Source organism: Osmerus eperlanus, chromosome 5, assembly GCF_963692335.1.
Source record: "Osmerus eperlanus chromosome 5, fOsmEpe2.1, whole genome shotgun sequence".
Taxonomy (NCBI): Eukaryota; Metazoa; Chordata; class Actinopteri; order Osmeriformes; family Osmeridae; genus Osmerus; species Osmerus eperlanus.
This window is the reverse complement of record NC_085022.1, coordinates 21,054,843-21,068,798: the sequence shown is the minus strand read 5'-3', so window position 1 is coordinate 21,068,798 and position 13,956 is coordinate 21,054,843. Positions and strand designations below refer to the sequence as shown.

Below are 13,956 nucleotides of genomic sequence, written 5' to 3'. Positions count from 1 at the left end.
AGAAATGATTCTTTTCAAACAGTCTTGATTTTTATTTTTTTGAGTGGGTCAATTCTTAATTTTTCTGCTCATTTCCTGTACATTTTCATTGTAATATTTAAGTGACATCCTTGTATTATTTTAAAACTTTGTTCAGACAGGTTGCATAGTAAGATTCAAAGCTTTTAAGCGTGAAAAACAAATGCAATGTGTAGACAGTCTCATGGTGACAATGGTTAAGATCTGCACCCTTCAGATGCTAAATCAAAATAGCATTTCAACATTCTAATAAAGACAGACATTGGTCAATCCAATTAAACGTATAAACAAATGATAATCTGAGAGCAGTGTTACTCAAAAAAGGGAAAAACAGAAATGGCAAGACAGTGTAACATCTCATACCACCAGGCATCTTTAACACTCAAACACCTTAACCTGCAATGGGAATATTGTGGATAATATACACTTTATACCCAAGTACTAAATCACTAGATGACTGTGAGAGTTCCTGTATTGACGAGGGAGATACAGGAGACTGAGATTGAGTGTCTCCTCACTCAAGATCACTACAATAAAACCTGTGACATGGTGAGATGGAACTACAACAGCAGTCCAGCCCATCCTTCAGACGCTCCATAACAGCCTTGATCAGGGGGAAGACAAACATGGCAGGCGGACAGGGAGCCATAATCACAGCCGTGTCCTGGAAAGCCGTCCCCCCCAATCATGTCCATCAAAGTGATGGACTGATCATGGGAAGTTATGGCCACCCTCCTTGTGACACATAAATCAACCTGTTTCTAACCTCAGAACAATATTTATGTTTTACAGTTTGAATACAGACGTGCTTGTGGAACTTAAGAGGCTTGTCAAAATGCAGTATTTTAAAAACAAGCTTAGCTACAGGTCATGGGGATTCAAGTTTCAAGTCATGCCATTTTTTGTTGTTGATGAAAACAAACGATTAAATGTTGATGTTCTTTGTCAGATATTCCACATCAATCATGTAAATTCTTCTGAAGGCCTGAACCCTCATGTCTAGTCAGTGCATCCTCCCGTGTCAAACTTAACCAGTATTTTGGTCCTCCAGAAACACTTGACTCAGCAGCACACAGGGCCATGGAATGCCCAGCTCCACAGCCAATCAGAAGAGGACTGAGGCCAGAAATGGACTGTGGCTGGATGACATCTGTTTGGGATCCATCTCCACACATCCCATGCTCGTTCCACCCCCAGGAAAGTAGACAGCCCTCTGAAGAGAAGAAAGGAGAGGTCACTGGCTGGTTGCAGCTGACAAGCTTGCAGCATTAGGCACAATGGTTAGAAAACCATACGGATTTTGTGGTCTGCATATGCACTGAAAGAACACTATAAGCAACGTCACATCTTTAGGTCTTTAAACATGCGTGTGTGCAAGATTGCCTCTGTGCCCCTTGCCTTTCTGGTCTGTACTACATACTGCTCCTCACAGCTGGTGAGCGTGTTGGTGGGTGTGGTCAGGTCTGCATCACTGGAGAGACACGTGCCATGGCAACACGGTTACCTAATAGGTCCCGTCACCATGGCAACAAAAAGGAGCTTGCTCTCTCAAGGGTAACTCCCATCTTCCAGCTGTCTCCATCGTTGTGTTCTGTCTGTGTTTGTCCCTTCCACCAGGGGATTTCTAGTCACTTCTCTCTTCAATTAAAGGCAATCCAAAGCTTTAAGGTTTGCCAACAGACACATATGCCATCTTCAACAGACACATATGCCATCTTCAACAGACACATATGCCATCTTCAACAGACACATATGCCCTCTTCAACAGACACATATGCCATCTTCTGCTCACAGACCCCACAATGTCACATAAGCAGCTTATGTCAGCGTGCAGTTCTGCCACACAAAACAAGCAGGTCTGGATACTCCAGGGACGAATCCACAACAATATCTGGTGTTTACTCAGAGAATATCCTTCATATGAAGCGTGTTTAACAATCGCCAGGATAGGTATTGTCAAGGGTACCTTCTGTACCTGAGGAGAGCTTTGTTCATTCAAAAAAAAGAGAAAAAAAAAGGTGGTGTTTTGCCGCTCTGCTAATTCATGGTCATGCTGACTGGAATACAGTGGACCGGTGTTGTCATGGCAACAAAGTGCCTGCACAATGTTTTGTCCACCAAAGGATGGAAACGGAGACTTATCTGGTAAAAGCCATTTCCTCACAAATACAACACTGTCAGCTCTACAGCAGACATTTCACACCCAATTAAAAAGGATAGTAATCCTATCTGAAAGCAGCATAATTAACATCTTTACACAGGATTGAAAGTACCAAGCATAAATCACGTGTATCCCATTGTCACATGACTCTCAGCATGCCTCCAGTGAATCCGTAATCAGACCCCCCATAAGAATCAAGTCCAATGAGTCCATCCTTGTCCACCTTGGAGAGTGCTTTTTAAGACTGGATCCCCCACCTCTGGAAACTTGATTTCCACACTGTGGTGGTCTTCCCCAGGTGTTTAGTCAGGTGGGAGTTAGGGAGTCAGGTGGCTGAGCGGTGAGGGAATCGGGCTAGTAATCCGAAGGTTGCCAGTTCGATTCCCGGTCATGCCAACTGACGTTGTGTCCTTGGGCAAGGCACTTCACCCTACTTGCCTCGGGGGAATGTCCCTGTACTTACTGTAAGTCGCTCTGGATAAGAGCGTCTGCTAAATGACTAAATGTAAAATGTTTATGGGCATGGCTGGAACATGCTGCAACGGTTCTCTCTCCATAAGCAGCTGACGTTAGCTCCTCCTTTCTGCCCGACCTACTTCAGCACCAGAAATAGCTGCACTCAGGTCTCACTATAATCCTGTTTAACCGCTTGATTGCTCTTGCCACCATGCCCAAGACAGGCCGATGAGGTTAGGGTTTCACACTAGCAGCCAGACCCAGTGGGGGAGTGGGACACAGGAGGCCTACTCAAGCAGCCTCCTGACTGCTTCTGTAATCTCTAGGCTCAGTGAGAGGAAGTCACAAGGCTTGACCCCAGAGATTGTTTATTTTTGCCAGAGCGGCTTCTGTGTCTGCTATTCCCTGAGTGTCATTGAGAGGCTGAATGGGAAACTTCTGAGGGTGACTGCTGCTGCTACTGCTGCTGTGTCCCCCCTGGACCTGAGACGGACCCTCTAACGGACCCAGGTGCTCCTCCAAACCAGGCTCTGCTCATCGTCTCTGGAACCCCTGACTCAAAACACTCGCTGGACAATAAGGAAATACTCTCCTTCCAAAATGGTTTGTGTGCTCACTGGTGACGACAGGGAACCAGGATAGGAACCGGCCTTACCAGACAGAGGAAGGAACACGATCTGTGTAAACAAGCGCTTATTAAACATCTGAGATGTTTATGTTGCCCATTATTCTCTTGAAGGCGTACCAATAGGCCTTTTCTCATTTTAATATTGGCGTGCCATTTGCAAACAAATTAGAGCAAATTGCCTGTAAATGTTCTTCTGATTTACACAGCTGGGCAGTTTGCATGTGTCAGCGATTGTCATCTAGTCCAATGGTAATTGCTTCCTACAACATGAGCTGTATGGCAAAATGCAGACCTTAAAGCTCTCATGCATGCCTCAACATAGGGATTGACATTTCACAGATAAAAAAAACTAACAAAAACCTTAGGACAGAATCTGCACTGTATTAGGGATGCAACATTATGGCATCGTATCACAACTATGCAGTCCTTTTTATACCACCTCTGATTGTATAATGATTAGTGTCATCGATATAGAACAAATATGCTGTAGATATTGCAGGAAATGTGCAAAAATGGAGTATGAATACATACCTACAATGGCAAGGTTATGTTCGGATCCACAAGCAATCTGCAAAAAGAAAAAGTACAAGATAGCATAGTCATCCTTGTGAACTATTTTTTGAAGAGCCTGAGCAACTTTTATAGTGCTCAATTTACTCTTCCGGACACTTTGATTAAACGTCTAGAAGCACTTTGTCTCAACACAGACCGTAACTAGACCACCTCGTCAGACAGGTGAATTTGTCCGAAAGTCACTGGGTCAATAGATCCATCCCAGTAATCCACACAACCACAACTGTGTCCTTGCTGGTGGTTGTTGCACAGCATAGCAAAAAAAGACCTACAGATAGGAACACTCTGTGGCACTGTCCTGATAAGTTGGCATAACTGTCCCAAAAGCCTGAGTAGGAATGTGCTTCCTCTGGCTGCTCTGTACAATCTGTTTCATCATGACTGGAACAATGCTGCTGTAAAGGAAAATAAGAGTTAAAAAAATAAAGGTTCTGGTGGGTTTTGTGCTTCCCCATGTCTCTACTGGGGAGTCAGGTGGCTGAGCGGTGAGGGAGTCGGGCTAGTAATCTAAAGGTTGCCAGTTCGATTCCCCGGCCGTGCTAAATTACGTTGTGTCCTTGGGCAAGGCACTTCACCCTACTTGCTTCGGGGGGAATGTCCCTGTACTTACTGTAAGTCGCTCTGGATAAGAGCGTCTGCTAAATGACTAAATGTACTGCTCAGACTACATTTACATTTATTCATTTAGCAGACGCTTTTATCCAAAGCGACTTCCAAGAGAGAGCTTTACAAAGTGCATAGGTCACTGATCATAACAACGAGATAGCCACAAAACATTGCGAGTAGCCAAAACATGAAGCACACATTGTGAACAACCAAAGTAAGTGCCAAAGGGAAGAACCATAAGAGCATGTAGTTAAACAAGTTACAATTAAACAACATGAACTGCTATAAGTGCAAGTGCACCTGTGGAAAAAAAAAAAGAAAAAAGACAAGCAACAATAATAAACAACAATATATCACAGCAAGTACAAACAATTTTAAATCAGTTACCACTAACCACAAGAGCAACAAGTCTCTGAGCAAGAGTCATTGTGATCCTTGAGGAAACTAACATCTTCTGACTAAAGTCAGAAGAGAAACTTTCTCATCCCCGATTAACCTGTCTGACTCTTCCAAGCGTCATAAACGCATCAACGGTAAAAAGGCACAGATGATATTATTCACTGTCATTTTGATACAGCATACATCTGTTGAAAGCCATGAATAGACAAACACTAATCAGTTTCTAAACCAATAACCAAGTCATCCTTCATTCATTTTCTTTGCAGACCTCATAAAAATCTGATGGTTGACTAAATGAATATTGATCGTATCAGTGTGTGTGTAGATGGACTGTTAACTGTGTGAGGCAGGTAGGCAACAAGATTCATAGTCCACTCAATTTTATGTTCCGCTATTAGTACTGTATACGTGCACAAGGGGACTAGACCTGCCAAGGCTCTGGCTGGCTGACTGACTGTACATGCTCTGCCTAGGTGACTACAGTAGGCAGATCTTTCAGTGTTGCAGTGATTGTTGACGGGCACAGCTTGTCCTTGACACACCCTTTAATGGCTGGGCTCTCGTGCCCACAGCCACTCAAGACTGTAACTTGAATACAGCCTTCCCTTAGCTCCTCACTCATAATCACCTCACTGGGGAGGAAAGCAAAACATCTGACCAAAATGCTGTGGTCCATTAATGCGCTCTCTCTCAGGGCTAGGAGATGTTGACTTGAACAGTTAAGCACTTGAACAAACACACACAATGTAGGGAGACAGTTCATCCCTGGTGCATGTAGGAACTATTCACATTAGCATATCTTACACCATAACCATGTAATCAAATTAGAAAAAATATTCCTGTAAAACTTATTATGAATATTTGCAGCAGTTCTGGATATTTTGTACCGGAATTATTTACTGATAAACATCTTGTCTTCGTTTGCGCATCTTAAACCATGAGCTCTACTCAATCACAAGGTTGGTTAGTTTATGCTTCCCTCTACTGGTTTGAGAATGAAGTTGTTCTCTATTGTAGGGCTGTACTAATAACACAAAGGATTGCCTTACGTTGTCATATTCTACCAATGACGATAAAATATTCGGAAATCTAGTAAGCATCAGAAAAGTCTCAGATAAGTCACACCTGTACATGAGAACTATCTCACCTGTGTTGCTCCATAAAGGCATTTAACTTCAGCAGGGACACACTCCCATTGGTTTACAGCCCCTGCCAAGGAAGCACCTGACTGCTCCTTTGCGCTCTGATTGGTCAGGTCTGTCCTTCCCAGCTGTCCATAATTCCCTCTTCCCCACGTGAAAACCCTGCCACTTTCTGAAAGAAAGAATAATTTCTTTCAAATATGGCCTATCCCAAACACCATCATTTTGATACATGCCATCAATACACTCTTCTATGTACCACATTTTCAATAGCACAATCATTTCTGAGATGAAATACATCTGTAAAAACATGTTAGTGGTCTCACCTGTTTTGGCTACAAGATGTGTCCAACCACTCCATATGTCAGTAACCCTTTCTTTATCCAGAAGAGTGGGGTCGAGAAGTACAGGTTTGGGCAGAAAGGACTCTCCAGAGGTCAGCTGGCCATGCCTGTTGCTTCCCCACAGGAATAAATCACCCCCTTCTTGACAACAAAGAAATGAAATAACTATTATAAGGGATGCAATACATAACAAGTGAACTGTTCCTCATGTATTAAGTTTTGAACGTCACAGTAGTGCACTGCAGCTGTTTCTCACCGGTTAGACAGACGCAGTGAGCGGAACCTGAGGCTACTTTGTTTGGCGTCACCTGATCCAGACCTTCAGAAGAACAACAACAACAACAAAAATGAATTCATACACGCAACATACAACTCACCCTCAGCTTTGCTGATGTTCAGCTGATATATTCCACTGACCTGGGACCAGACAAGGTTCTCTTGAGCTGAAGTGAGCTGGGACAGGGAGCGGACTCAGCGCTCTCTTAGCCTGACCTGAGAGACCCATCCCCCACTGATAGACACAGCCCGTACCTTTATACATTACGAGAGAAGAATGGACCGCTGTGGTTAATGTGCATGGAAAGACATCCAAACTTAAACAATGTTCACCAGTGGGTGTGAAGCCAGCTTACTAGTGACAGCGAGTGAATGCCTAAGTCCAGCCGCCACACCAATCACATGTACCTGTAAGATCTTTATAGGACAAAAGCAACAGCTTATAAATGAGACGCACACCCTTCCAATGTACAATTATGAAAGAAGCCAGTACTACAAACACATAGCCTAAACACAATATGAAAAATTACAATTATACATAGTTGGAGAGACCGATTTTATTGTTCGATTTAGACCGGAGATTATGATGATGTCAAAATGCAGACTGATTAGCACAAACTGAAACACCTACTGCACCTTAACAGGGAGCAGCTCTGAAGAATACGAGACTGGCTGTGAGACACCCAGTTGTCCATAGACATTCGACCCACATGTCAGAACCTGTCCATCATCTACGTATGAAAAGTGTTGTTAAAAGATTAATTGAAAGAGCGGAAACCCAAATGCAAACATAATATGTTTCCTTACCAGTGAGAAGGACAGTAAAATCCCAGCCACAGGACACTTGAGCAACCCTCTGGTTCAGCAGAGGACAGCGATGCAGGGTTGCAAGTTCTGTAGTGTGTTTGATTCCCAGTTGTCCCTTGTGATTCTGCCCACACACCAGCAACTCTCCATCTATAAAATAACTTCCCATTAGCAGACACTGTGTACACAGCTTTTGTGGACTATCCAAATAAAATAAAAAGGCTTGTCCAGGAGAGGGAGACACATGATCAGCGGAAAACATACTTTCTACTCACCAGAAACAAGAGCGGAATGTCCACCACCTCCACTGAGACCCTGCACTGTCCCTGACAGTTGCAAGTCATCAACCACGAGCTTAGGCACTGACAGGTCTTCGACATGTCCCTGCCCCAACTGGCCGTAGCTGTTTGCACCCTGCGAAGTTCCAAGTAATTGAGATTTAGGTACTGCCGCTGAAAAGTGCAAGGCTTGTTTTAGGAAACTAGCCTACTACGCTAATATTTCAATAGTGTACGTTGTTGTCGATCACGGAACTCGTACGCAAGCGTTTGCTTACATTAAGTGACAGACTAACTGCATGCACTTGACAATAACGTACTAATGTTTGATTTGTAAACTTACCCACGTGTATAAACAGACTTTGGATCGCAAATTAGTGTCCATGGGACACCTCCTGGATAGCAAGAAGGCGATTCGATTTGCGACACTTGTTACCGTCAACTAATTCTGAAAAAATGTACTTGCTTTTCCGCCATCTTGAGTGTGGCACAAGAAGTTTCATGTACTATTTGTCGCACAAAAATAATCATGAAGCTGGTAGTCTCTGGTCTGGTCTCAGATGACCTCATTTTCAATAGGCTAAATGACCGGGGTCTATCCATCATCAACACCGAAACTATAGACACGTGTACATATTTATTTCATTAGACATACATCGTCTACATTTCTTTACAGTAGAAAAATAATGTTACCGTTTTTTCCCAGGTGTACATGTACTACAATTACATTTAACTTCATGAGTAGACATATTGTTGACAATGTTACAGAAACATTTAACGATGAAAAAACAAGCAATCCATAATCTAACATGGCCGGATTATGTAAAAATCAAGAAAAACTGAGTGTTTGATTAAACTAATAACACAAATAATTTACTGGTCCCATACAAAACCCAAGTCCACAAAAGGGCAGGAATATATTGGACACACCATAATATACAATAAATATAATTTCATATCAATTACATATCTTGGGGACATTAAATAAGAAAGTGAAGAGTAGGGAGGTCAAAGGGAAGCAATACAGCAATATTAGGGTGTTTGTTTTCCATTTATATTACAGTCATCATGGTTATATAAGGGAAACATAAAACAGAAGATATAGCACTTGGGAAAGTGTAGCCTATCTAAAAACGTGTTTTCTAATTATGGATGACAGTGCTGAAATTCATGTCATCCCAGTTCTAATATTTTCTGAATCATGGTCATTCAAACTATCAACCTTAACTTTATCCAACCTCTCAAAAGTTATTGGCATTAATGAAATCAGATACTTTAGAACTAACAATAATTTTCTCCATAGCAACCCAGTAACACTGAACATCAATTGCACTCTAAAGGAGCAGTCTAAAAGCAGTGTCTCTACACATCTGTTCTCAGGGATATGGTATGGCAGGCTTGGTAGATGGTAAGAAGATAAGTAGAACAGAGGGAAGGTCATCAGACACCCAGCTGCTTGTTAAGCCGGCTGAGAGCGTCACCCACAATGTCAAGCTCATGTCGCAGGTCTTCCACCACACTGTTGATGCTGGGAGTGTCCTTCAGGACGTCCACACTCTGTGTGTAAGGGTTGTAACGCACGGTGAAGGGACGCTTAATGGTCTTGGCAAACTCCCTAAAGGATAGAAATACGTGTAAATGTTTTAGCATCAGGAGATGAAATCATTGAAACGAATGACAACGTTAAATCGGAAAAGCAAGTGATGAGTTTAATGTTAGGACTGAATATTGCATGACTCTGAATTCACCTCATTTTGACCTTAGCCTCTTCAAAGCTGTCCGACACGAAATAGACATCCTGAAATGTGGTGATGATGCATTCCTGTTTGCATGTGACCTTGGGGTCGAAAGGCATGATCCTTGCATTGCCAGAGAGCGCATGCTGTGGAAAAACGGGAGTCAGATGGCTGAGCGGTGAGGGAGTCGGGCTAGTAATCAGAAGGTTGCCAGTTCGATTCCCAGCCGTGCCAAATGATGTTGTGTCCTTGGGCAAGGCACTTCACCCTACTTGCCTCGGGGGGAATGTCCCTGTACTTACTGTAAGTCGCTCTGGATAAGAGCGTCTGCTAAATGACTAAATGTAAAAACGGGGGGCACATTTACAGTTCTGCGACACTGTGCTGTTGCTGGTGTAATCTGAACTGTCATGATTCAAGTCCTGTAACAACTGTAATCATTACACGTGGGCATGTCTAATTGAATTTCATTACTCCGTAAACATTTCAAACGTATATGTTTTATACCATAATGAACTAAAATGGCCACTTCATCGTACATTCCAGATGTCATTACTGTACCTTTAATTCACTGATGGAGGACAACAAGCCTGCCCCATAGGCTCGTAGCTTCCCTTCCTGTTTGCATAGGCCAAACTCCACAGTGAAGAAATAGCACTGTAGGACAGGACCAGACAAAGTCAGCAAAGGGATTCAACTTTTTACGTGTCTTTATAGACACTACTGAGTCTGCTAGTGATGTATAAGAATCACTTACCGTGGCCAATTTCTGAACTGACTCATCTGAAGCCCCCAGAGACGCCAGGCCGATCTCCTGAGAGAACTGGGCGAAACTGGGCTCTGCCAGCAGCGGGACATGACCCAGAAGTTCATGGCAAGTGTCCCTGGATGAGAAAAGAGGAAGAAGACACCATGAGCCGGATTGTCTATTTAAAATTCAGTCACATTCCTCAGAGATTCACCGATGAGTGTGAGGACACTTACGGCTCCGGGGTGTAAAGAGGGTCCGAGCTGTGCCGTACATACTGGGTACAGTGGAAAACACGGAAGGCCAAGCCAGCTAAGAAGTCTCGCGGGGACAGGTAACCTGCCACAGGCCTGATGGTGAAGCCAGTGCGGTCTAAAGAAGAGGATATCAACATCAATGTATAGCGCAAAGTACAGGAATGAGCCGTAACTGTTATCTGTGATTGATCACGGTGAAATTCATCTAATTCAAGGCAATGATCCAAACACAGGCTGTGTTGTGGCACAGGCTGTGGCTCACCCTTGAGGAAGCGCGAGACATCCTCCAGCTGTGGGATGTTGTCCTCCCGGCATTCACAGTGTTTTGACAGCAGAGGCAGGTTCTTCAGGTACTCCCGACAGGCGTGAGAGGGATACAGCTTGTTGAGCTCCCGAAACACCACACCCCAGGTCTGGACCTCCTCCTCTGTGAACTCTATACGAGGAATAGGGTCTCCGCTGGGGGGGAAAACAGAACAATCCATCAACTTCTAGAACAAACTACTGCATCATGGTTAAAGATGTTTTTTGCACATGTTATTGCCTCAGTTATCGACTCACTGTTTGTAACCCATTGCGAGATCGGCAAAATGCTTTCTTCTCTTGCGGTATACATTGTCCTTGAAGCCCTGTTAGAAAGAGATATTGGTGTGAGAGTGCTGCCGCAAGATTTGGAAGCTGCTGCCAGGATCCAGCAGTTTGCGAGACAGATTTGGTGATGCAATGCATACCGGATGGTCAGCATCCAGGTCTGATCCATACATGAGCACACGGTTTGCACACTTGTCGAGATCTGAGATTTTCTTGGGGAACCAGGGTACATGATCCATATCTGAAATGCATTTTAAAGGTAATTATATACTATACATTATGCTCATTAAGTATAAATAAGTAAATTGTATCAAGCCATAGCCTCTACCTTCTTCAGGTAGACACGAATTATCTGGGGGGTCCATGTCCACTATGTCCACGTGCTTGCGTAGCAATTGAATTATCTCGTTGAGTTGTTCGTGGTCGCTGTCACAGTCCACAAATATCTCGAATTCTGAGTTTCGCCGTTTGGACTTTCTGGACTCAATGTGTACAAGATTAACGTGATTTTCCTGTAAGAACCAAAGCATATATAAGTAATACTAAAACAAATCTAAACATTGAGGCCAATTCTGTGGAGAATTTTAATGGAGAACAAAGTAATTCAATGCTCACCTGGAAGAGTTTGAGCGCTTTCACAAGTCCCCCGACTTCATTTTTAAGGGAAAACACGATCGCTGCTGTCCCCTTTTCTGAATGCTCGTTCTTGTTATCTCTATTCTCTTCTATCTTCGTGAATGTTGATTTGTTCATCTGAAAGCGGATATTAACGTCAACAAGTGAGGGGTGGATATATGCTCCATTCAGCAAACGCTGACGTGTAATGCCTAGTGACACGTGTTTGCCGACAGACATTTAAATGCAGTCAACTGTAATGGTGACAGCTGTTGAATGTGCGTGACCCTCAAAAACCATATGACCATACAAACATGATTTGTTTATATTAGTAATGCTTATTTCTAAACACAAGGGTAGGCTACAAATATATTTGCATAAGTTATTATAGGCTGTAGGCCTACTTGATATGTAGGCCTATTTGCTCAACAATCAAATTTACGTACACATATGATTACTGATTATAAAATAGTAATGACAAAACGAGTTCTACAAAATTATTGATGGATAAAGTGAATCATCCGCCAAGAGCAAAAACGTTCACCACCACGGACAGCGACTTTCATATGCAACGTAGCCAAGCCAAGGCAGGCTGCATACATTTCAGAACCTTGGACAACAACCTCGCAGTGCATAAAAAAAATGCTAATTGGCCTATTTTCATACGTTGTATGAAAATAGGCCAATATGAAGGCTCGATGTAACGTACGGCAACGCAATGCCTCTAAAACTCGACTTTAAACAAAAGCCATTTAAAGAAAACTATCATTCGGAGTTCATTTACTGTATCGTATTGTTTACCATATTTCGCCCTGCAAGCATTGACGAGACAGCGTTGGAAACCAGTTTCCGATGGCCCCGAGTCAGCAGAATCCCTAGAAGCATTAGTGCATCAAAAGAGGCTCAGAAGTGTCGCACGGGTCGTGATGGCGCAGTAGATTCAACGTCTTGGTTTAACGAAGTTGGGTTAGTGTCTGCCAAGCATCTTAAACCAATCCCATTTAGAGTGAGGGCCCCTATTATTAGCTCCCTCTTATTGTAATCTAACACGAGGATTAAGCAGTTATTAATCAATCGAACACGCATTTGTAATCTGGAATTGCACTCACGTGCTGTATCAAGTTTTAGGAAACGTGCCTAACATTTCTAGATCTATAGGATACATGTTTAATATATTTGTTTGAATGTCTCAATAGGTTAATATAGGCTACCTGCATTGACATTATTTTTTTGGGCCGAAGAATACTGCAATACATATTTACAGTGTAGGCAACTTCTTATTTTGGTGTCTGTTATTGTATTTTCGACATATTTATCTGGTCTTAACCTACCAATAAAATAGCTGGCTAGTTCGCTATAAAAAAAAAAGTACGACTGGAGATTAGGTTACTATAATGCTGTCTCGAGCAATGCTATTGCTCCAATAGTGTCATTCCATTGAGGAGCACGTTATTGTATTTTTTATTTGTCTTTGACCTTCTTAATGCTTGACGTAGGCCTATTTGAATGACCTGGAGACAGCTTAAATGAATCACTGACGACAAAACTACAATCATAAAAAGATTTAGTGTAACCTGAGTCTGGATCTACAGTAGTTTACAATAAATAATAATAGTAATAATAATAATATAAATAATGAAATAAAACAATATACTATTTAAACTAACATCATCCGCTATCTTAATCATCTTACATCTGACAACTTTTCAAATTCATATGTTTTTGGATTTTGTGCTTTCAGTTGAATAAGTCTATGCAAAAAATTTTTGTTTTAACTATCAAAAAGTAAACTTACCTCATTATTTAGTTGTTTCTCTTCAAATCCTATGTTCATGGAGTCGAAAGACCTTCCTCTACGGGGTCCTTCGATTTTGTTTGAATACATATTGAAGCACCGTAGTATTTATTTACCTCTCTCACCGATGTTTATCTTGCTTTAACTATGTAAAGTGGCAGCCAACGTCGACGAGCAGCGCGCTTTGGTATTTAACGACAATAAGGAGAGAGGAGGGGGCAGTGGGGGAGCTGTGTGGGGTGGACAAGCAATAATCTCACACCCGACAGCAAATGAAAAAGAGGACCATCGCTCACGTCATGGGGAAATTCACCTTTTCATTTTCTCTAGAGACCTGAAAGAGACGACTGGGGACCATTGTATAGGCTAAATCACGGGAGGACATACCACTCAAGGATTTTAAAAACCTATTTTATGCAGTGCACGTAGTCTACATTCTAATTAAATTCGAATTTCCAACACAAAACCCTTTGAGGCTTTGTTGTCTGTTCATCTCTGCGTTCTTGTGTAGGCTATTTTATGCAAT

General features: G+C 42.5%; 2 protein-coding genes across 3 annotated transcripts; both read right to left on the bottom strand.

The window, feature by feature from the left end:
- Position 1: 1 nt before the first annotated feature.
- On the bottom strand, positions 2-8,165 carry sergef (secretion regulating guanine nucleotide exchange factor). 2 transcript variants are annotated; one of them, XM_062462612.1, is made up of 11 exons: positions 8,032-8,165; positions 7,686-7,824; positions 7,411-7,560; positions 7,240-7,334; positions 6,960-7,020; positions 6,745-6,858; positions 6,584-6,646; positions 6,310-6,468; positions 5,989-6,155; positions 3,795-3,831; positions 2-1,231 (listed from the first exon to the last, which is right to left on the bottom strand). In XM_062462612.1, exons 1-11 carry the CDS (start codon positions 8,071-8,073, stop codon positions 978-980), a joined length of 1,281 nt encoding a protein of 426 aa, XP_062318596.1. In that variant the 5' UTR covers positions 8,074-8,165; the 3' UTR covers positions 2-977. The 2 variants fall into 2 exon arrangements, with proteins under 2 accessions (XP_062318596.1, XP_062318597.1); XM_062462613.1 differs by having other exon boundaries at positions 6,310-6,465.
- Positions 8,166-8,310: 145 nt separating this feature from the next.
- On the bottom strand, positions 8,311-13,609 carry tph1a (tryptophan hydroxylase 1 (tryptophan 5-monooxygenase) a). The gene is made up of 11 exons (XM_062462594.1): positions 13,431-13,609; positions 11,636-11,773; positions 11,349-11,532; positions 11,161-11,261; positions 10,991-11,058; positions 10,692-10,888; positions 10,409-10,544; positions 10,182-10,308; positions 9,986-10,081; positions 9,437-9,570; positions 8,311-9,303 (listed from the first exon to the last, which is right to left on the bottom strand). The coding sequence occupies exons 1-11, from the start codon at positions 13,518-13,520 to the stop codon at positions 9,129-9,131; spliced, it is 1,446 nt and encodes a 481-aa protein (XP_062318578.1). The 5' UTR covers positions 13,521-13,609; the 3' UTR covers positions 8,311-9,128.
- Between the last annotated feature and the right edge of the window lie 347 nt (positions 13,610-13,956).